The 25,897-nt window shown below is 44.5% G+C and overlaps 2 protein-coding genes across 4 annotated transcripts in view; one reads left to right on the top strand and one right to left on the bottom strand.

The window, feature by feature from the left end:
- LOC135915426 (glycerophosphocholine cholinephosphodiesterase ENPP6-like) overlaps positions 1-25,897 on the top strand; it is a 176,974-nt gene that overhangs the window by 60,680 nt on the left and 90,397 nt on the right. The window lies entirely within an intron of this gene.
- LOC135915424 (dermonecrotic toxin StSicTox-betaIB1i-like) lies at positions 817-18,893 on the bottom strand. Its single transcript, XM_065448490.1, has 7 exons — positions 18,804-18,893; positions 15,358-15,434; positions 14,015-14,282; positions 10,692-10,823; positions 4,908-5,030; positions 3,965-4,202; positions 817-3,311 (listed from the first exon to the last, which is right to left on the bottom strand). The coding sequence occupies exons 2-7, from the start codon at positions 15,415-15,417 to the stop codon at positions 2,957-2,959; spliced, it is 1,176 nt and encodes a 391-aa protein (XP_065304562.1). The 5' UTR covers positions 15,418-15,434; positions 18,804-18,893; the 3' UTR covers positions 817-2,956.

Here is a 25,897-nt window from a genome sequence, read left to right as displayed (position 1 = left end):
CCTGCTAACAGCCGTGTGACAAAAACTACCTCAACGCTAGGCTAAGAATCGAAGGCGATGGTGGTTTGGCCGTAAAATTATAATTTCCGGGTTATCTTACGGCGAAGATAGATTTGCCAAATTTATGAAAATTGCGCTTCTAGGAAACAGCACATACATGAGTATGCACATGAGTATACATTCGCATATAGTCACAAAAGTATGATGTTCGCACATTTTAGTTTTTGCGAGCATGGCTGGCGTCACGCGTTTGAACATTCACGCAAACTTTGAGAACCCCTAGGCATTTTCCTGCGAAGAAAAGCTGCCCACGAAAGGGAACTTAGCAAAAGGAAAACTTGGTCTAGTTGGCGAACGTTTGATATTGCTTTCGCCTGGTTCTAAATTCATCTCTTGTCATCTACCATTCACGTGCATCCTATCCTTGTAACAAGGTGGTAGGATCGCTGCTCGGACCAATGCCGAAGCGCGAAGAGGAATAACATTAGAATGGAATCTAAATTATCCTGGCCTATTATTCCGAATATATTCGGTAGATTAGCACGAAGGGCTGAGGTCCATGCTTTGGAATAGTGCGAAATACTTTGATTGCTGCGATTAGCTTTTGTAGTTTACACATCAACATTTTTTATGAAGCCTGGAGTTTGATAAAACGCTCCGTATTGCCTGATACAATTGAGATTGTGGCTCTTAGGAAATTATGCATTAGTTGTTCCCGTAGAATTGCATTAATGAGTAGATCTCACAAAAGAAAACACAGGATGTGCTTGAAGAATACAGCGAACGGGCTGTTGAAAAAACACACAAACACACAAGGACAAGTAACAATGTTTATTTACAGTCGGTTTGGTCAAACTAAAAGCCGTGCACTCAGCAAAAGGATCTGTAGTGCTGATCTTGCAGGGTAGTCGCTAGGACAACTGTCCTGTAGTTTGATACCTAACGTGGTAGCTGGAGACCGCATGTTCGTGTATTGTTGTCGCCTTCTCGGCAGACGCTAATTGCAAGTCTCGCTATTCAGTGAGTTACATGCTCGCACGATTCGTCGCAATAAATATAAAATAAATAACTGTACAAGAGGTTGTAGACGAAGCGACACAAATTGTCTGCTCGTTGTCTTGACGCCTCGTCGCAAAGTAATCACATAGTCTTTACCGCCAACACGCAACTGTGTATTATTTCTTCCTGAATTTAGTTACCCCATGAAGATGCGAATCACACACGTGAAGTGTAGCGCGAAGAAGTTGTGGAAAAAATATATAGAAATTTGCCTTATGAGCTAAAGATCATCGTTCATTTAGAAGTTCGGGGAAAGTTGCAGTGATGCATATTGCGAGCATACTGTGTTCTATATCTTGCTAGTCGACATCTCTTTGCGTTATTATGAAGAAAAATCGGAGCCCCATCTTGACATTATCAACTGTAGTCGGGCTCATCATGCTTGCCTTGCTGTCATTACGTAAGGAACTGTGAAATACGAGACCAAAGAAAAAGTGTCAGTTTTCAGTGAACAATTAGATGCATAAGCAGTTCTAAAACGTGAATCACTAATTTGCTGTACGTTTCCTTGCCCTTCGGCACCAAACAACAGTTTCGAAATACCTTCCGAACATGCGCCGATTGAGTAGTACGGACCTGGGGTGCGATCGGCATAAGCCAATCGCGCAAGGCGCAACTGAATGCAAACTGAACGTTCCCTTCGTAAAACGATCTCCGAACGTGCCGCAGTTTCTCTAGCGATCAAACGGATGAGTTGCAGAATTTTCGACCCACAGCGTAGTGCACATAAGGAGTTCACGCAAGCGCAATTTGAAGCCCACGGTAATGTAGGGGCAATGATTCCTTCGGTCGCCTCAAATTAACCTTGGGTTTGCTTTGCAAGAAACTTAATAAAGACGATTTATGCAACGAAGTATGTGGCTTTTCAAAGCGTATATGCCTACATAGAAAGAATGTGTTTTTCCAACATAGAGGCTGCTATTATTTGTTGGCCACGCAAGACTTCAGCGTGGCAGCGTAGTTAGATCACGGAAATATGACGTCTCGAAGTCAGAAAGAGGCATTCTAATACAGTGTACGCGACAGAAAGCAAGCAGTAAACTGTAATTACAAAAATGTGCCGGAAGGCTCGGTTCATGGGTTAACCAAGACTACGCTCCGAGTCTGAGCAAGGCAAGTTACAACAAAACGTTTCACTGTCAGGGAATACGCCTGTAAGAGCGTGAAGAAGGGGGGCAAATGTCGAAAAATTTATAAGCCCGGAGAAGACACCCTGCCAGCGGAAAAATTAGTCAACTGATTTGTAGCACTGCAATGCGCAGACGTAGCGATATTTGTCCAAACTGCTAAGTGAAGAGAAGCCAACCCAAGTATGTGCACATGCAATCTTGCAAAGGAGCCGAAATCTGTTCTAAGAAGGCACTAGCGCGTTTACGGTATGCCGAGATCACTCTTACGAAGCGCCTGAACGAGACACCAGCAGAACGCTTCCCGTGCTTGCCCACCAACCTACACCAATTATTACTGATTTTGCTTACATCTACAACACGCTTAACATAAGAAGATACACAATAATTTTTCTAATTTCTAACTAATAATAAGTTATTTGCGGACTGTTACCGTCATCGACTGTGTTTTCGTTGTTTTTTGCAACGTTACAACTGATCCCAAGCATTCGTCAAGAGGCTAGTTAAATTTAAGTTTTCTGGCTCCCCACGGTGAGCTAAATTTCAAAAAAAAAGAAGTCGCTTTTTTATAGCGTCAGTTGGTGTCGCTGAATGCGATGCAACTGGCTTCGTCCTCAGCCGTGGGGTGGCTTTTGATAGCTCGCTGAAAGCTACGAGACTGCGTGACAGACCTGGACAACTACATAGACCAGCGCGGCTGCGCGGTGTGGCCTATCGGGCGCGTCCGACTGGTACTGCGCACGTCATTTCGTCTACAGTCGTCGCGCAGATCAGGCCAAGTTTTTGTGAAGCCACCGGTAGTACCGCTGTTCCTGCAGTTCCCGAGGACTCATGGGAGGATCTGCCTCGATGGCGTCGTAATCACGTGAGCTGCGCCGGCGGAAGATGTGTCCCGAAAGCCGCGTAACCACGTAGGCCCAGACCTGCTGCAGCACCTCGGACACATCGCCCAGCACGGTGGAGATGGGGCCTCCACCGCCGCCGGGCATGAGGAGTTCGACGTTGGCCTTTTTCCAGGGCGTGTCTTGCGGACTTGCCAGCCTGACGGCCCGCTTGAACGGGGCCTCCATGAGAACGGTCGACACTCGTTCCGGGTAGTTGGTTATGATGCCGTCCACTCCAAGCCTGCAAGCCCACGGCGAATGTGAAAACTGTATAGAGAAATGGCTGTCCTTTCGCTGATGGCTATGCGCCATTACAACTAAATTTCAACGAACAAGGGTACGAGAAGTATCGTAAATTAGCGTCAAACGCTCGTCGGCGTACACCGCACTGGGAAGCTTACGCATGAAGCACTGAAGGCTTCCTAAATTGCTCAGTGTTGCGCGTGAGTGCATTCGCCTAACTTTGTCTTAAAAGAACGCGCAACTAATTTCTAGTCCCGCATGCGCTGCACCCACGGAATTGTTCGGGGACAATACATACGGAGCGAAGCTGGTTGGTTGAAAGGAGTTGATGATAGGTGTCGCAACTAAAGACAGGTTTAATGCACTGAATGCTGCCTTATGCCGCATGGTTTTTAAGCAATAGAGAACGCGTATATTTTGCAGTAGGCGGCGGAGACGCTACCATTATTTGAGGCAAACTGCCCATCTTCAGTTGCGTCTTGTACTAATGTGAAGCATGAAACTGACCAGTGTGTTATGCATGTCCCATTCTTTCCGTATGTTTCGCGCTTTTATAGCGTTACCGCAAATCCAAGAGCTATCGATTTTCCGAATATACGAAAGTCATCCCACTTTCGTCACAGCCTTTTAAAGTACACCTCTGTTGCATACCGTATGGAGCTGCGGATGGCGGAGCTGAGGTCGATGGTCCAGTGGTACACCTTATCCGCGTAACTGCGGTCAGTGCGGGAGTCACGGTAGCGCAGCGCTTGCTTGAGACGGTTGGCCGGTCGGAACAAGCTGATGCAGTTGGACACGCCGTCGCCCTGCCATCTGTTGTGATCGATGCCCAGCTCGCTGTACATCTTGGATATGTCTTCAAGCGGGTCGTTAAGGCCCACGTCGAAGCCTGCATAAATTATCACAAATCGATTGTCCACTTTCCCGTAGCTTCCAAGACAAATGTTGCAGCAAGTGAGAATCTTCTGTACATCACATTACGTGACCGCGATGCGTAGATCGGTGCTTTCAGGCTAACGTTCGAACCGCCAAACATTGCACATGCCTTAAAACGGTTTGTTCATGGTATATCCTAAGACTGTATAGTCTTTCCGTGTATCTGTTTATTTAAATTTATATATGTACAATGTTATTATGCCGTTCTCATTTTAGCTTCATGGTTGCACACCAGACGCTTTGTTTTTCTTTGCTGGTGCCCTTGAGCTGCACTAAGAAAACCTCCTTGATTAGAGCCTTTGCGCTTCTAGAGACCAAATTAACCTTTAATATTTTTGTCTTTTGTTGGTCTTATTTAAGCTACATAAAACCACACTATCATTGGGATAATTTAATTGACTTCATTACTTTAATGAATACAACTACATTATATGAAAAGTTTGCCTAGACGACAAGAAAGAACTCAAAACACGAGCGTAGATGAAAGAACTCAGATTTACTAGAAAAACACATTGCTTGCCTTAATGCGATATCCATGTAACTATGACATGCGCTAGCAAGCTCTGTTCTCTACCGTGCTGAATATTACCAGATACACCGTGGTGCCCACATGAGAGACCAACAGCCATTGAAAAATAACAGAATGTCAGCCACTCACCTACTCTTTCTGCTATGATTGGATCGCCATGTTTCATCAAGGTCTCGAGGACACCTTTGAACACGTCCTTATCACTGATGTGTCCAATAGAGAGCAGCACGTTCACAGTGTTGTTTGGATCAACTGCGAGAAGGCCACGAATAAGAAACACCTCGATGAGTGTATAACTTTGGATACCACGATATTCGTGTTTGTGAATATTTACAAAGTTATCTTTTTCCTTAATAAATGTGAACTATAGGAAACTGGACCATACATAAGGCCAGCCATCTCAAAATCCTTGGTAGAAAAGAACAATGAAGTGTGTATATGTACACAGATATCTATATAACGAATACGAAAGTATAAAACGTAATATTTACTTTAGGTGACATATTCCACAATCAGAGCGCATTGCATTATCGTGTGGGGCGTCACTGATACCGCTTGAGAAGCTTTCTGTTACAACGCTGTGATAGCATGTCCTGTGCTTCAGATGCGCGGAAATTGTGCCGGGCAAATACATAGACTCAAAGTATTTCTCCCTGTTTCAACGGGAACTGAAGTGTTATGCAAAGCTTTAGATTTCCCCAGACGTGCCGCAAGACGTAGATGGCGTCTTCAGAAATGTTCTAAAGCAGTGCATCACAAAAGACATAACAGTAGCACTACACTGCCGAACCCATTAGCAGAGCACAATGGGACCTCTTCTATTTGTACTTATAGTTACGTTTCGACACTGCGCACCCCGTTTGTGAGACACCTAGAACAGTATGCGACTAATAGAGACGCAGCATATGAAAAACAGTATGCTTGCGGACAGATAACTAACGAGCTTGAAGTTCACGAGTTCACCCCAGCACAGAGGCCCAAGCTTCATGACGCCTTGCAGCCAGAAGAGATTTCAGGTTTCAGTTTCGCTTGTACGTGTGGTTGTTTTTGTGTATGTTGCCTGTTTTTGCTTGCTGAAATCTTTCTGTATCAATTAGCCCAGACTTCAATCTTTAGCAGATCATGGGTCGTCAAAACCACGTCGCCACACATTAGGTATCAGATGAAATGGCCTGCTCGCATACGAGAATATTTGCAGAACATATGCAATGCAAATGTTCGCACGACTGCATTTTTTATCTTTGAATTAGGTGTTTTGAATCGAGTGTCCTATTTGTTGACGCTGTCAGTTTAGTTCGCGTCATGTGGGTCATGGAAGGATTGTCGTACCGGAATATGAGCGATGGAGACCTTATAAGTCACATATACCGAAAAAAATGTGTGTAAACCTCATTGAAACAAATGTTTTGAAGGCAAAAGCCGCGAAATAATTATTTGCTAGGCACTTCATTGTGGGAAGATGAGCACCTAACTGGACGATATATTTACCCGTGAGCACGAGAGATCACATTGAAGCACTATATGCCTGGACCGAGCCATTTCTGCTCAAGCCTAAAACCCATGCTCGCTATCAGAAAAGATGAAGTGAGGAAAGAGAAAAAGGCCGAAGAAAGGTGTGATAAACCATGCGTCGTTTCGGTTTTGCTCATCTGATGTGTAAAATGAGAGAATGGAGTATGAGACAGAAAACTAAAGGAAAGAGAGAAGCATGCGGTGAGAACATAAATGGCACGCACAGGCGTCATTAACACTGGTCTAGCAAGAAATGTGTGTCTCGAGCCAACGTTTCGATTACTTTCTTCTTGAGGGTTCTGAAGAATACGAGCCCCTTGTCGCAAAAACACCTCTTACTAGACCGGTTATGATTATATTTGAAATCACAATTTTGCCCTGGACCTCCGTCTTGTTCTGATATATACGCTCAAGCGTTGTGACATGAATCACCACGAAATTTTATCTAAGAGGCCTGCAAACCGCATGAAGTGAAGTAGGCTAGTAGTTGTTATTTCGAGCGTCTCTGGGACTCCCACTGGGGCACCTGCTGTTCTCAAAAAGGGGCAATTGTCTAGTTCGTCATGTGCACTATACAGCACCTGCGTTTCCACAATGTAACCGGCAGAGACACAAAGAAAGTGGGCGATTCGCTCATCACGAGACCGAAAGGGGGAAAAAACAGAAAGAAAGCTTCTCGTAATGGTGAGGTTAAACCCCTCGCACTCATAGCGGCTGTTTTCCTACTGGCTTAGTCCATTTTTGTGGGACATGTGTAGTGTTCTTGTGCTATTGCAGCAAGGAGGCTTGTTCTAAAATTTCAAGATGCGTCAAGTATGTGGTGTGGGGCACGAATCGAACATTAATTTTGTTTAATCGTAAGGTTTTGTCCTTATTGTTAGAAGACAGCGATATGCGCATATAACGTTACTTGATTTGATATATGTGAATTATACAATGATATTTCTATAATTAGGGCGAAGTTGCTTCTATCTTTACTGTTTTCCGCTGTTCTCCACAAATACAGCAGCAATAAAAATTTCCTTGAAATATTTCCCTCAAAGTATGAACTAGTGACAGCCATTGCTGTATCACGCATGATGTGACAGTCGTATGAATTATACAGCTGAAGGTGTAAAATTCTTGCGCAATTGCTTTGATCGTTGGTCTTCGCTGCCGTCAACCGCAATCATCTTGCTGCACTTTTCAGTGAGATTTGAGTCCGGGAGAATCATCTGAAGCATCTGTGGAAACTTCTTGCAAGGGAAGACATCTCTTTTGGAACCTAGGGTTTATTCTTGCTGTCGCGCTTAACCAGAACGTACTCAACTGGTCTGTTCGTACACGGAATAGCAAACGAGAGAAGAGGGATAGAAACATGAAGAAAAGACGGGTACTCTATTCAGCATTCGCGCACAATATCATTCACAGCGGATGCGGTTCGTGCTTGCACCGTTTAATAGTTGGTATGCCGTATACCGCACTTTCTAAGTATCAAGCTTATAAGGGCTCTCTTTTCTTATTTAATGCTTCAGACTCTATTCTGAAACGCCCGCGTCGCGTTATTCGGCAAAACGTGTGTTCAGGCTATTTCATGAATTGTTTCATACCTGGCAAAAAAAAAAAAGAATCCATGGCCAAATCCACAACTGTTTTTCGCTCGCAAGAGCTCTTTCTTTTTTTTTTTCTTTTTGCGTTGACCAATTCGTTCAAGAACACGATTCGCTGGGACTTGCTCTTACGATCCCTTGTAGCGCAGCAATCTACTAAAATCTGAAAGCTTCTATGTTGAGTGTGTTTTACGATCCTTTCTCCACGAATATGCAGAGCCTTGCCGGTGCGTCGTAGTCACAATTGTTTTCTTTTGTGCTATGCCTCGGTTTATATGAGGTATTTTTCCATTGAGCAAAGAACAAAGAGGGAATTCGTCTCCAATTGCTCAGCCAGCACCGACGCCAGTGACACTCTTTAGATATGTTAACATTGCTTCCACTTGTTCTGACTGAGATCGTGTGTACAACATGCATTACATAAAAAAAAACCATGACCAACTTTTGCTGGGTTCAGCCCTTATGCTGTGAACCACTTTGCAGATGACGCACCTTCCCGACTCGACAATAAGTGAAATCACTTATTCTGAATATTAATCACCCTCTGCTTATGTAACTTTTCTTATACATCTTTTTCCCTGAAGAAAAAAAGAATCAAAATACTTATTTTTTTTGTGCAACGGGTGAACATAGCTTTTTTTTTTTTCTGCTGAGGCATGTTACGATGTGGTATAAAACAAATTTGCTCAATTTGTTAACTCATCACCAGGTTGAATGAACGAAGTGTGGATGCACAATTATTTCCGGAAAAGAAAATAGTTCTTCTTTAACCTGCACGTCAAAAGTGTTTTATAATGCATTGCAGGTATCGGTGTCAGTTGCATTCATTTTTTTTATGAATGCTACAAAGAAACAGCAGCATGCATTCAACATGTAAAAATATTTTTTACACGTAGAAATTTATAAAATATCGTTCAAATGCAATGGTCGGAATGATGCGAAAACTTCCAACCGGCATCTTAAACACGTCGGGGCCACGAATTTCTATTTTGCCACAAGTTTCATTTCTCGCATTGATGCCGCTATCAGATATATCGCCGATTCTACCCGCAACTACAGTGCCCACGACTCTCAAGCCGTGATTCCGAAGTTCCGAGGCCTCTGTTTCTTCTCTTTGCGCCGTATTACGTTATTGGAGGAGAAGTTTTGGAATCCCACGTTGCGCTGACTTGTGACGACACGCATGCGCGGACGCGTGGAGAGCAGGGTTACGTTAGTTTGCATTGTGTTGCTTCATTGCTCCCCAGCTTGCCGTGATTGTATGCTTGAGACAGGCAAAATATTTAAACAGGACAACACAAAATCTCAAACGAAACTGGATTGACCTAAAAAAAGAAATCTTTATTCCTATTTAAATGGCGCGCCGAACTCGCCAACAAGAAACATCGGCGGCAGCGGCGGCGGAGGCGCGCCGACGTCTCGGCGCACACCTCTACCTTGTGGCATAGCTGCGCGCATTTTGCTTTGATACGTGGCGCTATCTTTCGTTTACCCACGCAAGTACAGACATAAGTCGCAGAGCAGCGACATAGATGTCGCTTTACATCAGATGTTAAAAACGACAGTGGAGACATTTGGAAAGAAAATTTGTAAAATAACACAAATAGCAAATAATGCCTTCATTTTTGAGGACCGAGTCGGTTTCTATGGGCAAGAACATACAGGAGCAAGTATTCGGAACAGGGTGAGGCCAGAAAAATCCGAAGGTGGCTCGGCACATAGTAATAAAATGCCACCCCGCCCGAACCGCAAGAAACGTCCACCTTCAATAAGCAGTGGGGTTCAAGTCTGATTGGAGCGTTAATTGGTGAGCGGTGGTGATAATTAAGAGTTGTTTAGAGAATCGGTGGATAAACAAAAAATAAACAGGGAAAGGATGCAGCTAGGGTTGTCACAGGCATAGGTAACTTAAGGTAACGTAGAGATAGGCAAAATGCTGAACTGCAATAGATACAGTAACACGTGATTAACTCGCACAGGTTGAATGAGTTTGGACGCGACACAAGGTGAAATAAGACCAGTTCTTTCCTGGCGCTCTTTCCAGTCTTGGTCTCATTTCACTTTGTTTCCCGTCCTAACGCACCGTAATAAAATTAAGAACTAACTAGCCAAACAAGACGTAGCGGTAGGTGACTATCACTACTCCATATAATAAAATATGCCACTGAAAATTGTCAACATCATCATATTCAAAAATGGCGCGGTCTCCTCATAATCCATAGATTGTAAAACGACATTACTTTATGAATGTACGTGACAGAGGGGGTTTTGTTCACAATGGAGCATGAGGTCTCGACTCCAGAAAGAATTAATGCGTTGGTGGCAATGTAGCCATTAGATATCAGTAGGGTTGAGGATTGGGCGGGCTGGTATTGCATTCTAAAACTGGTACAGCGCAACATAGAAAGGAAGAAGCAAAGCGAGCCGGCCTTTATCTGGCCTTTATCTGGCCGGCTCGGCTTGTTTCTTCCTTTCTATGCTGCGCTGTACCAGTTTTAGATATCATAAGTGGGCATCACAAAGCACCTTTGTGCCGCCTGCATTGTCGGGATTGTTGCGAAAAATGCATGCATAGAGAGCGAGATTTCAACCGCCTGATTTGCCATTAGCGGTGATAACACTTCAGCAGAATTTCAGAGAGAAAGTTATTGAAACCTCTAATGTTGGATAAGTTCTCGCGCACTTACTTCTATTCCTGCTATTTATTTCTTGTCTATTTTTTTCTCATCGCTGCCTAGGAAAGAATAACAGCAATATTTCAGGATGCCTGGATGTTTCCGAGTTTTGCTGCTAACTCCAGCCGCAGACTCACCGTTATACCACAGATGTTCGAGAAGCTTCTTGGAGATGTCCTTTCCAGCCTTGAGCTTGCTCGGTGCAGGCAGGTCAGTCACCTTCAGGTCCAGGAAGAGCAGCGACACCCGGTTCTTATACTTCGCGTCCGCTGCTCAAGTGAAAGAAAGTCGAAATTAAAATATAAGCTTCATGCCGTCTTTCTTGACACGAGATTGCACGTCGCCGTACATGCAAGGTTAAACGAGTGTCGACATTCTCATTTTTCATCATAAGAAACACAGCTGCATCTCACGCGGTGCTTTTGGAGTCGAAATAATGCCCGAGGTCTCTTGTATTTAGTATTTAACCGCGCGTTTGATTTATGCACTCCCAAACTAGGCTTTCTTCCTTTGGCCTTGTCAAAAATTTGTTAGCATGATTACGATGTATTTTGTTCGAGGCCTAAATACTTCCACTTAATTTGGGCGTCTACTAAGCAAAGTATTCTACTACTACTACTATTATACTACTAACTAAGTATTCTTCATAGAATGCAAGGGTTACAAAAACTGTTTATGAAAGAGGTTGCCATACACAGAAGAGATTTTTCGCAAATGTAATATAATGGTAATAGCTAGAGTTTATGACTGTCGCCTCTGTAAGTAACCTGAACAAAAAGTAAAAAAAAAGAAACGTATTGCGAAAGTCAGTGGAACTAAAGTGCCACGTACCTGCACACAACACGCGAGACATTTAGTCTTGAAAAGTGGGAAAACTGATGGACATCTCATGACTTACACGTGATGAATATACAGGTATTTTAACACATTAGATAAGAAAAGCATGAAAGCTGAAGATACGAACTTCAAAGAGCTACGGAGCTATTCCAATGGGCTTTAAGGCCTATTGTAGTGTCCACCTTGTAAAATAACAACTGTACTATTTCTGGAACTCTTGTCTTTCGTTTTAATGGCTTTCTTTGTGTTCGTTTTACGACTACTTCCCATGAAAATTGTTTCACGTGAGAGCTTACCATTATTATATAAAACCTGAGTACCTTTATTCTATTTACGCTATCCTTTACTTTCTCTTGTTGCATGTTCTGTGTTCATTGTGACGCTTTTCAAGTGTAGGTTATTCTACATAGACTGACTTAGGCGGAATGTACTGTGAGGGCTGAAATTTTTCAGCGAATGTAAGTAAATATAACAAAGCTGCTTGTCTGACAGCTTTGTCCGCTGATCTCTGGCATGCATCGTTTATGCCTTAACATGATGCAAATGAGGGCTGTGACTTTCACTCGCAAAAGATCAAGTATTCTGTAGATTCTGTACCGCTGCGTGAGGCTCTTGACATTATTGAAATTGGTCTAACCTGTCATACAACCTCACACGTTTCTGCCTACAGATTAAATGCATCGTTATGCGGCGTCTGCGGTTTCTCGGCTTTGTTTGCAGACCATCAAACGAATTGAATTCTCTAACATAATTCCACAAGTTCTACACAATAATCTATCTTCCTCAACTTAAGTACGCAGTTGTGGTCAGGAATTGCCCTTTTAAATCGAACAGTGACATCTGTATACTATATTGTAATCACTTTTACGGCTGTACTGCCCCTTCTCCACCCCTCTTCCCTCCCATGTGTAGCACCCTCAACAGTGTGCCTCTAAGTCTACTGTGAGTAAAAATAACTAGAAAACAAATAAATGTAGCATGGTTATTTGTGCGGCACCAATTTTTTAATTGCCTTCGGCAAATAGCACCACTTTAGTGATCTTCCTGATACAATTATATTCTAATTAACATTTTAATTATTTAGGTTACGGCACTAATTTCAGCCTACGAGTTGTAGCTAGTGATATTGCAACGCATGTCTACGCGGGACGAATTTTTAGGATGGCACCGGCTTCGAGTAACGCGCCGTAAAACTTGCGGGAAGAATGCACTGTTGTTCCACTTAATTTTCTTTTAACAGAGAATGCCGTCTTACGCACTGAAGCACAAAAGCAAATGGAAGGCCGATGCATATCGTCGCACACACTGAAAATTAACATCTCGAATCTGGCTCAGCCCTGAGAATTCATTCCATACGGATCCGCCTTGCGAACTCGCCGGCTACAATTCGCGAATTGCAATATGTGCCGTAATCAATTAAGTTATTAGTGTAATTAAGTTAATATTTCAATTATGCATTTTGACTTTTCGTAGAAGTAATGGCCGCCTCATCGAGTAATTTAGCTCAAGAGTTAGAATAGTGCTATCTCCCACAAGAAATTCAAAAGAAAATGTTGGTGCAGCTGAAAAAACTCTTGTAGAACCGATTCATAAACAAGTTTCTAAATATATACCATCATCGCTTTGCTAACACGGGCACTGTATCTTATTCTAGCACTGTTGAAGTATTGTCACTGCCCTCAACCTCGTTGCTGACCTAATTGTATTGACTTTCTCTTTTTCTTCAAACTCCTTCATGGTATCCTTACATGCCCGAACTCCTGTTGTATCGTTTTTCGAACTCCCCATAAGGTTATCAGGCAGCGAGGACCCTTTTATCTTCCTGCCTCCCATATCCAACAATAAACTGTCCACAGAATAACAGTCCTTGTAAGACCTATATTGTTGATCTATGTATTTCATAAGTCGGTGCTTGTTTCGGAGTTTCCGAGCTACGCCCCCGTTTCAGTAGCATGGCAACTATCCCACATTGTTGAAGTCTTTCCCTTTTGCTTTTTGTTGTGAAGTTACTTTGTGTTTTGTTTAATTTAAACTGTCCTTTCTCATAGCTGCCCCTTTATATTTAATGTTTCATTTCTGCTGTTACCTATTTGCATTCTCTTCTTGTTGGTCTTTCCCCCCCCTATTTTTTGTTACTACCGGTTCGCCAGCACTCAGAACTATTATTATTATTATTATTGTTATTGTTGTTGTTGCTGTTGTTGCTGTACCTGTAGGAATCTGAATTCACTTACAAACCAGGAAGACAGGAAGTACTGTAACCTTATTTGTCTATGTTCATGGCGAGCTTACAGATATGACTTCCGCCTATATTCCTTTGTTATCATCTTATTTATCCGATCTATTTTTATTCATTTGTAATGTAGAGTTTCATATGTCATGTGATGTCAGATTATCTTCATTCTGTTCATGTTCACCTGATATGTTCAGTCTATAAAAGTCGTATACAATTGTTTTTTTTTTGCCAGAATGTGCGATCTTTGCAACAGTGGTATGTACTCTCTGCGCCAAAATTTTTTGAAGTTCTTGTTTCTGCTGATTTCAAACCTGCTAAAGTCCCGAACAGGGGTTGTAGTATTGATAAATAAATTATTACAAACAATGCAGGGGATGCGTGGCTTACCCGTACCGGTGACCTTTCGAATGTACTCGAGGTAGTCGACGATGTTCTCGCGCATATAGCAGTTGCGGAAGCAGTCGCAGGGGCTCCCATGGAAGGTCTGCTTGGCTGTGCCGTCGCTCTGGAAGGTGACGTCGGCCTCGATGGCGTTGGCACCCAGTCGCAGGTATTGGTCCACCTCCTTGATGGAGTTCACCATGTGCGCAATGTTGTAGAAGGGCCGTTCCAGCTCTTCCAGCTGGATGGCATTTGCGGGTCCCGCTGCGGATCTCTGCGTAATAGGAAAATATTTTTTTCATGTTTCCATGAACACAAGGCGCCAGCGTTCTCACAACAAGAATTTATAAATTTGGCTGGGCCAGTGTATCACTGCTTCCACAGGATCATTCTTCCACCGGTTCAATGAACACCCAAACGCGTGCAAGCACACACACACACACACACACACACACACACACGCAAACACACACACACACACGCACACACACGCGCGCAGTAATAAAATAACATAATAAAACAGATTTAACAGTAGACAGAATTGCAGATTATCAAAGACAGCACTTCACATACATGGCTGAGTTTTGTGGCTCACAAAAACCACAGCAGCATTGCGTGGCATCACAGATTTCGCGCTCATTTCTCCTCCATCAATTACAGGGAAGGCGAGTCCAACAGTTCAGATTGAATTTTCCTTCGCTTTCCAATGTAAGGTCATTACTATTGTAATAGTATACGATTCACTACCTGCGATGAGTTGAAGTTGAAGGTAAATAGATTGGGAGAGCATGAAAGTTTCTTTGCGATTACGCAAAGAAACAGAAACGAAAATGAGACTTGGATGCCTATATGACACATTGGAGTAAGTCGTGTGCTGATGCAGCTCAGTAACACGAATATTTAACGTAGTCTCGTGAACTCTGCACGAGTATTTCCCCATCCCACTTGGTTCATCTTTCAGCTGGGTTTGGTTTCTGTCTTTCTTTTTTTTTAGCAGTTATGGGGAGTGATCTGCAGTGAACTTCATCACACCACTGACTGATCAAACCATGATTTGATACCTCCTCATTTTGTTAAGGTATTCAATTGTACAATTCCTTCTATGCGTGTTCTTTTTTCCTTGTCGTTTGATTAGATGGCATCTTAACACGTATCGCTCTGTCTTTTTGTTGATTTAATACCTCGAAAAGGGGAACCACACAAATGGTCAAGCAAGATCGACACATGATGGCGTGATTTAAGTGAACATAAAGTTGGAAACACAACAAACACTTTCGTGGTAATGAAGAATCTCAGCGTTAAAAGTGAGATTCTGTCGCACGCAGACTATTTACTATAGGAAAGCTTACCTTTGCAACAAAACACAGCAACGCGGCTGCGATGATCCGGCTCCTGCTGGCCTGGGCCATAGCTGTCTGGAGAAGCCCTGCGAATAGGGGATTGTCGTTGAAGCCTAAGAACCCAGAAAACGTCGAATCGCGCTGTCATAAAATATGATAGCGAAGGCCTGCTTCTCATGATTGCTGTCGAGACGACTTCTACTTTGTTCCCTTAAAGCAACAGGACAACTTGGAATTTCACGTGAGCGCTTCTCGACTCCAGAATCAGCATGTTTCACAGTGCTTGCGCCGTGTACTCGGCGCTGGCAATCGCTTTGAGCCGGCCTATACTTGTACCAAATGAATGCATTTCGTCAAGCATTTGGACCACCTATACTGCCGTATCAGCTGTAATGTGCTGAAATATGTAGATGTGGTTACAACATTTGCTGTAACAGATGGGGTAACCACAGCGAATTCAAGCGTTCAGGCTGCCTTTGTCGAGGTTGTTGGCGCTTGGACCTGTTGGTGCTGCACCTTAAGCTGTTTCTTTCCACAGTTGACAGTACCGCCAAGGCACATAGCCTACCGAGCGGTGGAAGCAGAATGGGAGGGACGCTGTAAATATTCGCCTTGACATCTCCGATCGCTTAGTACGACGCAAGAGTGCCCGATATCTGAAAATGTCCTAATGCGCATGCTCCGCATTACTTGACATGCTTGCGATCGATATTATAAATGCGAATATCAGCTGCAGAAAAGCTCGGGGCGTAACATTCAAGCGGACTGTGAAGAGTGAGTCCTTGTTTTTTTTTTAATGTCATCTCATTTTGTTCGCATTCTTATCGTTCGGCGCCGGTGACGCTGCGGTGATATATGAGAGTGTCGTACACTCTTAAAGAAAATTACGCCTTTTGGGTCGTATCTTGCCACACAATAATCTTCATGTGTCTTGCCCGCTTTTACTTTATTTAACGTTGCGAGCCAGGTACTTCGTCACGAACGGCATGCGTGTTATCAGCATGACAGAGCTTTCTCGGCAGGAAAGTAGCGAGCGCAGCGTTTTCAAGAAAGGAAACGCAAGCAAGGCAGATAACGATTATTGCGTGGCAAATATACGCGCCAAAGGGTTTACATTTGTGTAAGAGTGTATATCAGACAAAGAGGTACAGTTGAAAAGACATTTCCTGCTCGATATGCAACTGCAATAACGGGAAAAACGAAATGCCCCATTTACAAGACTGGCTGCGGCATGGGGTTGAGGCATAACTAAGGTGGGTACGCTTGTCTTTGCATGGTGCAGGCAGTACAGCTGAGTACGCAAAACAAAAGTTAGGCGCGATGAACAAACATTCATTCAGTGCTTGGAGAGGGCGCAGCGTTAGCGCTGCAGTTAAAAAGTAACTGCATTGGTTATGGGTTTCGGATAAAGATGACCCCGAAAAATATGGCCCCGGGAGGATTGGCCCCGGAGCAGACGGCCCCTGAAAACGTTGCCCTGGAAAAAATGACCCCACGTGTAAAGCACAAAGAAAATGACGCCAAGGGCCAGAGGCCAGTAGTAAAATCTTCCGTATAATCAAGCGTCACGTAACAATAATAGAATCCAGCGCATTGTTACACGAAAGGTATTGGCATCCGAAAGATAAGTTCCTATGGAACAGCAGAGAAGACGATGGATTTCGAACATTTATGTGGATTCTGGACGCTCTCGCGTTCCTGCCAGTGGAAGATCTCATGACTGGCATGTGTCTGTTCGAAGAAATATTGTCACAGGAGAAACAACTGTCCCGAAGCCTGGAACAATAGGTTTGAAAACATGGTAGGCGCACGGTCACAGCCGTCCGACAGTGTGGAAGGCCATCAACACCATAAAGTGTTAAAAAGTGACCGTTACCATAAATATGGCCCAGAACCGAGTCAGTGCTCCCCCTTCGAAGAGGAGCAAGTCGACGTCTGTCGCCTTACAGAGCCGCCTCCACAACTTATTTACACAGTAAAATAGCAGGTCGACAAGAACAGAGTTTGTGCGTGCTCTTGGACTAACAATCCAGTTTTAGCTTGCCTGTGTGAAAGCCCGATAGTGTTTGCGCAACATTTCGTGAATAGCGGAGGAGCTCATTCGCCTGACAAAAGCCGTTAGCTGTCTTATCTAGCTCTGCTTCTGTTGATGAAGGTACCAGCGGAGGCATATCGGATCTTATATCTGATTGCGTGACGACCGCTCGTGTAGTTTGCTTTCCTGTCAGTGCCAATTTAGCTTTCGCCAGCTAAAAAAAAAGGAAATCTGCGATTTTTAAGTGCCAAAACTAAGATGATTTAGTTGAGGAATTATTTTTTCCGCTTTAGTCCATTTTTTTCCTGCAAGTCGTTTTCTCCAGGGCCATTTCTTCCAGGGACATTTTATCGAAGGACGATATATCTGGGTAATTTTCTTCCTAATACCAGGCCTCAAGGTGTCCTACGAAAAAGCAAACAGTCAAACGTATTAAAGAAAGACGATACGCCTTTATCTTTATGCTATTTTTTCGCATGGCTCTGCAACAGAGCGGTTGCGTCGATGCGAGTGAACGGCTAACTTGCACTGAGCTTCCAGGAAATGTGCGCGACACGTTATCACGGCTGGTGCACGTGTAAGGGTAACACTGATACAAAGTCTATAGGGACGTTCCTCTTGCTGAGCATGTGCTCGGAAATAAATGAATGCGTTATCTTGCTTTACGACTCGAAGACAAGTATCCAGGTAACATGCAAAGTATAGGTTTTGCTGCGATGGCTGCGATATCCTCCTCATGGCAATGTCGACATCCTCGTCATGGCTAAATGTACGCAGAACGAACCCTCTTAGCTGAGTAACCCTCTCAGCGAGAATGGGAACTTATCTCTTGCTAACATAAGGACACGATTTGCGTACGTGAATCAGTCCACTAAAAGTCCATACCTGGTCGATCAGTCCAGGAAGTGTACAGTCTCGAGGTGCGTTCGCAAAAGTTTCTCTATCAGAGTGAATATTAGTCGCGCCTCGCAACCTGTTGGGAACGAGAGCAGCCGGTGTCCACCTAATGGGAATTGCTCACGCTGTGCGCCAACGCGGAGCGGCAAGTCCGTTTTTGTAAGGTGGCAGACTATCGCAGCCACATGCACCCTAACGCCTCTAGACGCCCAGGGGGGGGCTCGAAAAAATGCTCTGAACGCCGACTGCGACGCCTCTGCTCGTCCCTGCACAGCGGCACTTCGCGGAGGCGCTTCCATGAAACGGCCCCTCGGCGACGAACCCGGTCGCCGCCACCTTCGCCCATGTTTCACAGAACGGGGAACGGCGCCCCTCCATTCATTCCCACTCGTAGCATGACGTGTCGTCCGCGGCGGTGGGCATGCGTAACCGCACGCTGACGCGTTTAAAGGTTAGAACAGAATAAGGCGCTGAGCTTTGTTTTTGTTTTTGTTTGCACCGAGAGTAGGGGCGTGCTCGATACCTGAGTTACGGTCACTGAAGCGGTGGCAGAGAGCGGTAGAACAGGAAGAGTAGGCAGGAGATTGGAATCCACGTGTCAGTACGCAAACAACGTGGCTAATGTTTGGGTGTTTTCGCTTTTATGATGGCGCATACCCACTATGAGAGGTTGGACAGGATATGCATGAAATTGGAAGGCGTTCAGTTCTGACAACAACGAAGCCATATGGGAAAGAATAAAAGAACTGGGAAATACATTTTTCTACTGAAAGATTAAAAGAAATATCGCCTTGAAACAAACATTCTCCACTGGCTGAACAAGCATCCACATATGGCAGTATCCAAGAAATATGGCTCCCAGAGAAAATTTCAGCAGCTGAAAAATTCACTGAACTTGTCACACTATACTTCCAAAATGCTTTTTCTTTAAATGAAAAAATGGCGACAAGATCACAGTAATAAAAATTATGCGGATCCAATGCACATGTTGGAACCTATGTGAATCCCTGGAATGTTTTTCCTATTAAAGACTTTTCTCCTTCAAAGGTGTCGATATACTCTGAAATTAGTGATGGATGACACACTTCGTTGTTGTCGTCGGCGGCGTTGCTGCTGTTGTTGGGCTTCTTTTTCTTCTTTTTATTTTTCTACTCCTTTTATATTACCTGTCAACACTTATCGTGACTGGTCCCTTACTATCTGGATCATTATGTTTGGGCTGTCAGTATAGTGGGAGCGAACAAGGCCAAAAGCAGGACACTCCTGGAAAGAGAAACGCTGGACGCTGCGCTGTCTCATTTGTTCTGCCTTGTTATGTGTCCTGCCGTTAGCTCTGCTTGCTCCCAAAAGATGTGCCAACTAGCTCCCCTAGTCGCGTTTATTGTCCCTATTGGTAATCCCGTAAACTCGTGTTCTGTGTCTTGAACCGCTTCGTATTAATATACAGTCGTTGTTGTAGAAGCAGCAGTGTACTTCTAGACATCGGGAAAACGGTGAAACAAACCCAATGCGCTTCAGTTTGTCTTGTTCAGTGTTTCTCCTTGTGTCTAGATGTGTACTATTCCTTCTTCAAAAACAATTACTAAGCAACGACCCAACCAACAGTTGCTTAATGAATGTAATCATCGGGTAAAGTAACGTCTTTCTTTGGCCTTATTTTTTCTGCGTGCATTGCCTCACAGATGTGAGTTTCAAGAATAAACGAAATAGTTATGTATACTAAGATTATTTCTTTAAAATCCTCCTCTCCCCAGAGTGCGTCTGCGCACGTTATATTTAGAACGATGAAGAGCCATAGGTGTCATAGAATGCGTCATAGAATGCGTCATAGAATGCGAAGAGCCATAGAATGTGTCACCTGCTCCGATTCCACAATGTGTTCCTCGTATGCAGTACATGCGTCGAAATTTGGCGTCAGGGAAGACAAGAAGAAAAATGTTGACAAGCAAGAACAATCCTGAAATCATGGCAGCTAATGTATAATTTGAATATATCTTGTTTAATCGGAGAGCTTAAGTGTCGGCCGAGCTGTAGTACAAAAAATATTTGAAGAAAAAGCTGATACCTCTCTCGTCGTGATCAGTACAAACCTTCTTTTTCGGCCAAGAAAGGGGTCGCAGGATAAGAGGTTGCCCTCGGACAAGCAACTTGTATATATTATAAAAAAAAGCCCTGCTTTAACGCACATAAGGAAATGGAGGTAAGAGCAAGAAATGGGTGTCCCCCTCCCTGTGTTCTTACATTCTTCAACCCTCACCCCTCCACCCACCCTCCACCCACCAACCAAAATTTACATACTGTTTTCGTGCGAGTGCATTCTATACGTCTGTTTCCGCACTCAGCATTCAGATGCCGCTTTGTAAGAATGCAGTCTCCTAGGGGCACGTATTTCATGAGATGCGGCGACCGCCCTGTAATGAACTGTGCCTGGAATTTTTTATTGGCGCTGACAAGTTGTACATCCGCTTATGATCAGCCAAGGGAATCCCACCGTAACAGCATTGTTCTGTTTCTTTTTATTTATTTTTTTATCGTGAAATTTTGTCTGCGTTCGTTTCTAACAGTCGCTTTAGGAGCAAAAAACAGAAGAAACATGGAATCTCGACGCAGAATCCTGCAACGACTTGGCTTGTTCAAAGATGCCCCCATAGCGTCATGAAGTGAAGTAGGAGCAGCAGCCCGCCTCGCTCTTCATACACTTTATACGTGTCTTTCTACAATATGCACATAGTGTTTCGCGAGATTATGTTGTTGCAAACTCAGCGCGTGCGCATTACAGACTGGCAACTATGAAAGGCGAACTTGCTTATTCTGCGCAAATCGCATTTCCTAGAGGACCCCATTTTTCGTCATATTGTATGAGGCTCAAGTACGTACTGTAAAAACCTATTATTTCGCTGTCAGAATTGTTCGCGAAACAGGGACTTCGGAAATATTCGAGGCTACTGAAATTTACATATACAACGCGCTTGAGCCGCGAAAGCTGCTTTATTTTCTTTTTCATTTTCTGTGTTTTTGAAGCTGTGCAGCATGTTTAGCCTTCTACATGGCAGTTCACTCGTAAGTGTTCTTTATGTATCACTTCTCTGAGAAATGTGTCCGTGTACAGCGCGCGTCCTTACTCAAAGCAGCTAACTGCAGTACTTTGCGGGTATGTCAAGTATCGGCTACTCCGATCCTTCCCTCCAAAATAAATAAATAAATAAATAAATAAATAAATAAATATTTCATTCAATGCGGGATTTATCAAAGCTGACATAAAGTGCAGCGTTTAGGCCGTTGAAGACGGTAGTGACCTGCTTCTACACTGTAGATTATTCTGTAGCTATAGCTAGGATGCTATGCCGCTGAGCGCGAAGTCGTGGGTTTGAATCCTGACCGCAACGGACGGCATTCCAAGGGGGCGCGAAATGCAAAGTATAGCTCATGTGCAGAGCTTTAGGCACACGTGAAGGAGCACCAGGCGATCGAAGTTAATCCGTAGATGTTAATTACATGGCGTCTGCGATAGTCTTTCTGTTTCTTCGGAGCGTTGGAGACAGTCCAACTCTCTAGACTATACAGGCCTCCATACTTCAAGGTTAGAGCGGCCGGCAAGTACAGCAAAGCTACAGGATCCAGTGCCCACTGAGGTCATACTCGCAGTGGCCTACACTTCGCTCGCTGCGTCCTGGGAACGTAGACGCAGACAATTTGGGCGCAAGTTGGGCCCTTATCTCGGAATTTCTTGCGATGCCGGACAGTAAACGCAGTCGCAGCCAACGCTTCCGAGTAGCATGAAAGGATGTTCCATTATTTCGTAAGCACTCCCCATTCCATGCGATGGTCTGTCGCCGGTGACCGCGACGCAGCGGAGCGCAGCACACATTGACGTCGCTGAACCGCGGATGTCGCCGTGTCCGGCGTCGTCGCCCGGTCAGACGAACAGGCCAGCTGGACGGTTCGCTGCGTGTACGTTCTAGCCTCGAGTCTCCTTCGCTATATCATAATTTTTTTTTTTTTGCTCTCTGTGCGAACAACACCGGCCCGCGCGACCCAGACCCGAATCTCTTATCGCCCCGTCGGCGCTTTCCTGCCTTGCTTCCTTCCTCTTTCCATCCTCCTCCTCCTCCTCTTCCGCATTTTTACTTCCGCTGATGGAGCCTCACCCTCCGGCCCTTCCCCGCTTGCGTGCCTCGCTGATGGCCCACAGCGATTCCGGAGAGCGCCCCCGAACTGCGCTTTATTCTACCTTTTGCCCCGTTCCCCGGCGCGCACTGTTAAGGCCGTTTAATGATGTGCCCGCGCCGCTGTAGTTCCCTTCCGCAACCGGTCCCAGCGACCCTCCTCTGGCTGTTTAGGAGCGCCGTCGGATAGCCGGGCTGGGTCTGATCCCTCGAAATCAATTTCGCGGGTGGCAGAGGAGCGGTGCATGACAGCATGATTGTGTGCAGTTCTGCGCTTGGCAAGTTAGCACGTCATGCTGAAAGAGCCTGTTCCTAAGCGAGATACCGATGCTATGAACAGCTTTGAGTTTGGCCATTCCTTGAGAAGGAGGCCACCCAGGAGCTCCGAGTGTTCGTGGTTTCTCTACTGCTGCACAAAAGTTCCGGATTCCTGCTTTTAGCCAGGTGGAAGGTAGATTTAACGCATACTCCTACATCACTTACCGTTAACGCTACCACTTCGACCACATGTCTGCAAGTATGTGCTGTTGGTTTGAATGTGAGTTGCTTTGACATTGTGCCAGACGGGGCAATCGAATAGACTTTGCCAGCCCTGTCTTGTCTGCTCGTTGGTGCAGTCCCTGCGCTGGAGGATAGCACATTTTCGCTCGTGCTACTTAATACGGCAAACAACATAAGCGAAAGTATAGTAGCGAGCATTCACAAAGGTGACAGGTGGCGGGATGCCATAGTTTTAACGGCGAACGGTGGCACTGCTCTAAAGCTGTCTGGCGCAATTCCAGATAGGCCAGGGTCGGTGCGCCTTCGCCCGGCCCTCGACAGCGACTCTTCGCAGAGATAAGCAGCAAGTGGCGACGAGCGCTCCAACAACGATAAGTGGACAAACGCACCCCTTGACAAGCATACTAGAAGGCTATTTGCGTATTATGCGTGACAGACTCATGTGAGCAAGCGGGCGCGCCACACGAAGGCGAGAAACCGAGAAACCGGCCTGGCGCTGTCCGCCCACGCGTGCAGGGAAGCTTCGTTCGTTGGGGGTCGCGAATCCACTGAATCTCCGAGAGGGACATGAATAGTGTGGCTGGGAAAAAAGGAAGCTACGCAGACCGTTGCACGTGTTGTCAACACAATACGCTCGCAATGAAGAAGCCACAACGCTCAGGAAGGCGTCGAATTATCTGCCTTATTCGTTATAAAACGCCAGCGCGAATTCGAGACCTTAACTTTTGCGGAGATTTTTCCAGTGAACTCTCCAAAGGAAAGAGAATACATAGCGGTTAATTCTGTAGAGTGCGCTCGTGTGTTATCACCTCAAAGCTGGGTGACTGTAAGTAAAGATGTATGGAAGGACTTGAAAACCGCAAACGAAACTAGAATCTGAAAAGTAAGGAATGTGAGATATCATTCGTTTAATTGAGGTAATGATCACGAGAGCATGAGTGATCTGTTTTTATTATGTATAGGCTGAACGTTACAACTTTTACAGCATCTTTTATTTCTTTCTGGTTTCTTTCTGGTTCAAACTGCGGCCACAGCATTTCATTTGGAGGAATTGACACCATTCCGGAAGTACTGAGAATGTGAACACAGAGTTAACAGGTTATGAATGTGGCCCTCCTCTTAGCGAACTTCAGTTTCACAGACCTGACTCCATGACGTCAAACTACACATTTAAAGATCAATTTAAAATAGGCTAAGCTTGCACGGTCTCTTCAAGATTTTTGCATTACACCCCAAGGATTTGTGTATAGCAAACAGAGTCGCGTCGTGCTTTGATTACGCACTCAAAAGCATCAAGGAACATGATGAGAAAGCACATATTTTAATGAAAGCCTCAACGCGCGCTTCTTCGTGCATTATCATCAACACTTGTTTGTTTGGAGGATGATACCGCTTAGATTTCCTCAACTATATCACAGATCAGAAGGCGTCATATTGGTCAGTGGCTCTTCTTAAGGGACACAGGTCAGTTTCCCTGCACAAGAAAAATAATTTCATGCGCTGCCGCCACTACCGTAGCATTGTGGCTTAGCATTACCGTATGAACGAAAGTGAAAATTTTATGCTGCGCATGCTTTTTTTCCGCACAAGGAACGTTCACCAGTGGTCCCCGCATGTGCTCAATGCGCACATGCGCCTTGGTACCGCTGCGACCTTTGACCTCTGTTTAAAAGAGGGCATCTGAGACAGCGTATTCTTTCCTGCTCGAGCTCGCAGTCTGTGCGGCCACTTCAGAAGACGCCACGTTATAATTCATTTCTTCATCAAGGACAGGCCCTGCTGATCGAAATGCTGATGCAGTCAGATAGGGAATAAGAATGTGAGGAATTTTGCTTACAAACGGTGCTGAAAATGCCGGGACGTCTTTGCTGCTTCAAACGTGAATGACCTTTTCTGGCAAAATTGGCTGACATTTTATTATTTTCCCGTATCTTCGTCATTACTCGATAAGCTTTTCATAAAGGCTAAAGTGGTAGAACCGCCCATTGCCCTACTTACTCACCAAAGGCTGCTAATTATATGCGTAACATAGAAAGAAAACTATGAGACTTCGCACATACTGCGTGCTTTATGCATTTTTCCTCGGTGTGATCTTTTCTTTTCAATGCAAATGTACCAGACACTCAAAAGGGAATCGCGTTCGTAAAAGAGGCGCCTTTCTCTGTCCGTTTAGTGTAATCTCAAAAGTGCCGCTTACATTATTATGCTCTCAGAAGGGGCACCGATGATATAAGGTTTACGATAATGACGGCACTTGATATCGATAAGTTTTAAAACAAGAAAGGTTGGGTGACTGAACATAGCGATTATACCGAGAAAAAGTTATGCGTGAAGGTGAGACGGCACACTTCTCTCACCATAAGTACATGTGCATGCCTGAAATTAGACCGGAAAGAAACGCAAAAAAAAAAGAAAGAAGCTCAGTCAGTTGATAGCAATATTAAATGATAATTCATTCAGCCTTAGTCTCCAGCGTTTCTGGTATCATCACACCCTTAGGTGTCCATGATATACGCTGTACATATTCGATATTACAACGTATAAAAACAAATTTCATTGAACCTACCTTGTCTGCCTCTCACATGCTTGTGCACCGTTATGAACATTAGAAAGGCAATACCGTAAAACAACTTGAAATGTCACTATTTCGGAACTGACGTAAGTTCAAATATCCTGGATCGCCCCCTAACCGTGAACGACGAGAAATGTCTACACGCGTCCTAGAAGGATGTATTTCTTCAACGAATGGACGCTTATATTCACTTTCATTCGGCAGGTCCTTGATTCTAGATCTAGAGTCGCCGGATATGCAATGATACGGAGGCGCAAACAGGCCGTCGTATCCGTGTTTGGATTCAAGTTGGAGGACAGGGCAAGTGATACTCGGCTCATAAGCCATACAGAGTGGAGTGGACGTCGCGCGTCGGCTTTATTTTCAGCTCAGGGACAA

Source organism: Dermacentor albipictus, chromosome 4 (assembly GCF_038994185.2).
Source record: "Dermacentor albipictus isolate Rhodes 1998 colony chromosome 4, USDA_Dalb.pri_finalv2, whole genome shotgun sequence".
In the NCBI taxonomy this organism is placed as follows: domain Eukaryota; kingdom Metazoa; phylum Arthropoda; class Arachnida; order Ixodida; family Ixodidae; genus Dermacentor; species Dermacentor albipictus.
The sequence above is the reverse complement of the archived record's forward strand: the minus strand, read 5'-3'. Positions and strand labels throughout refer to the sequence as shown.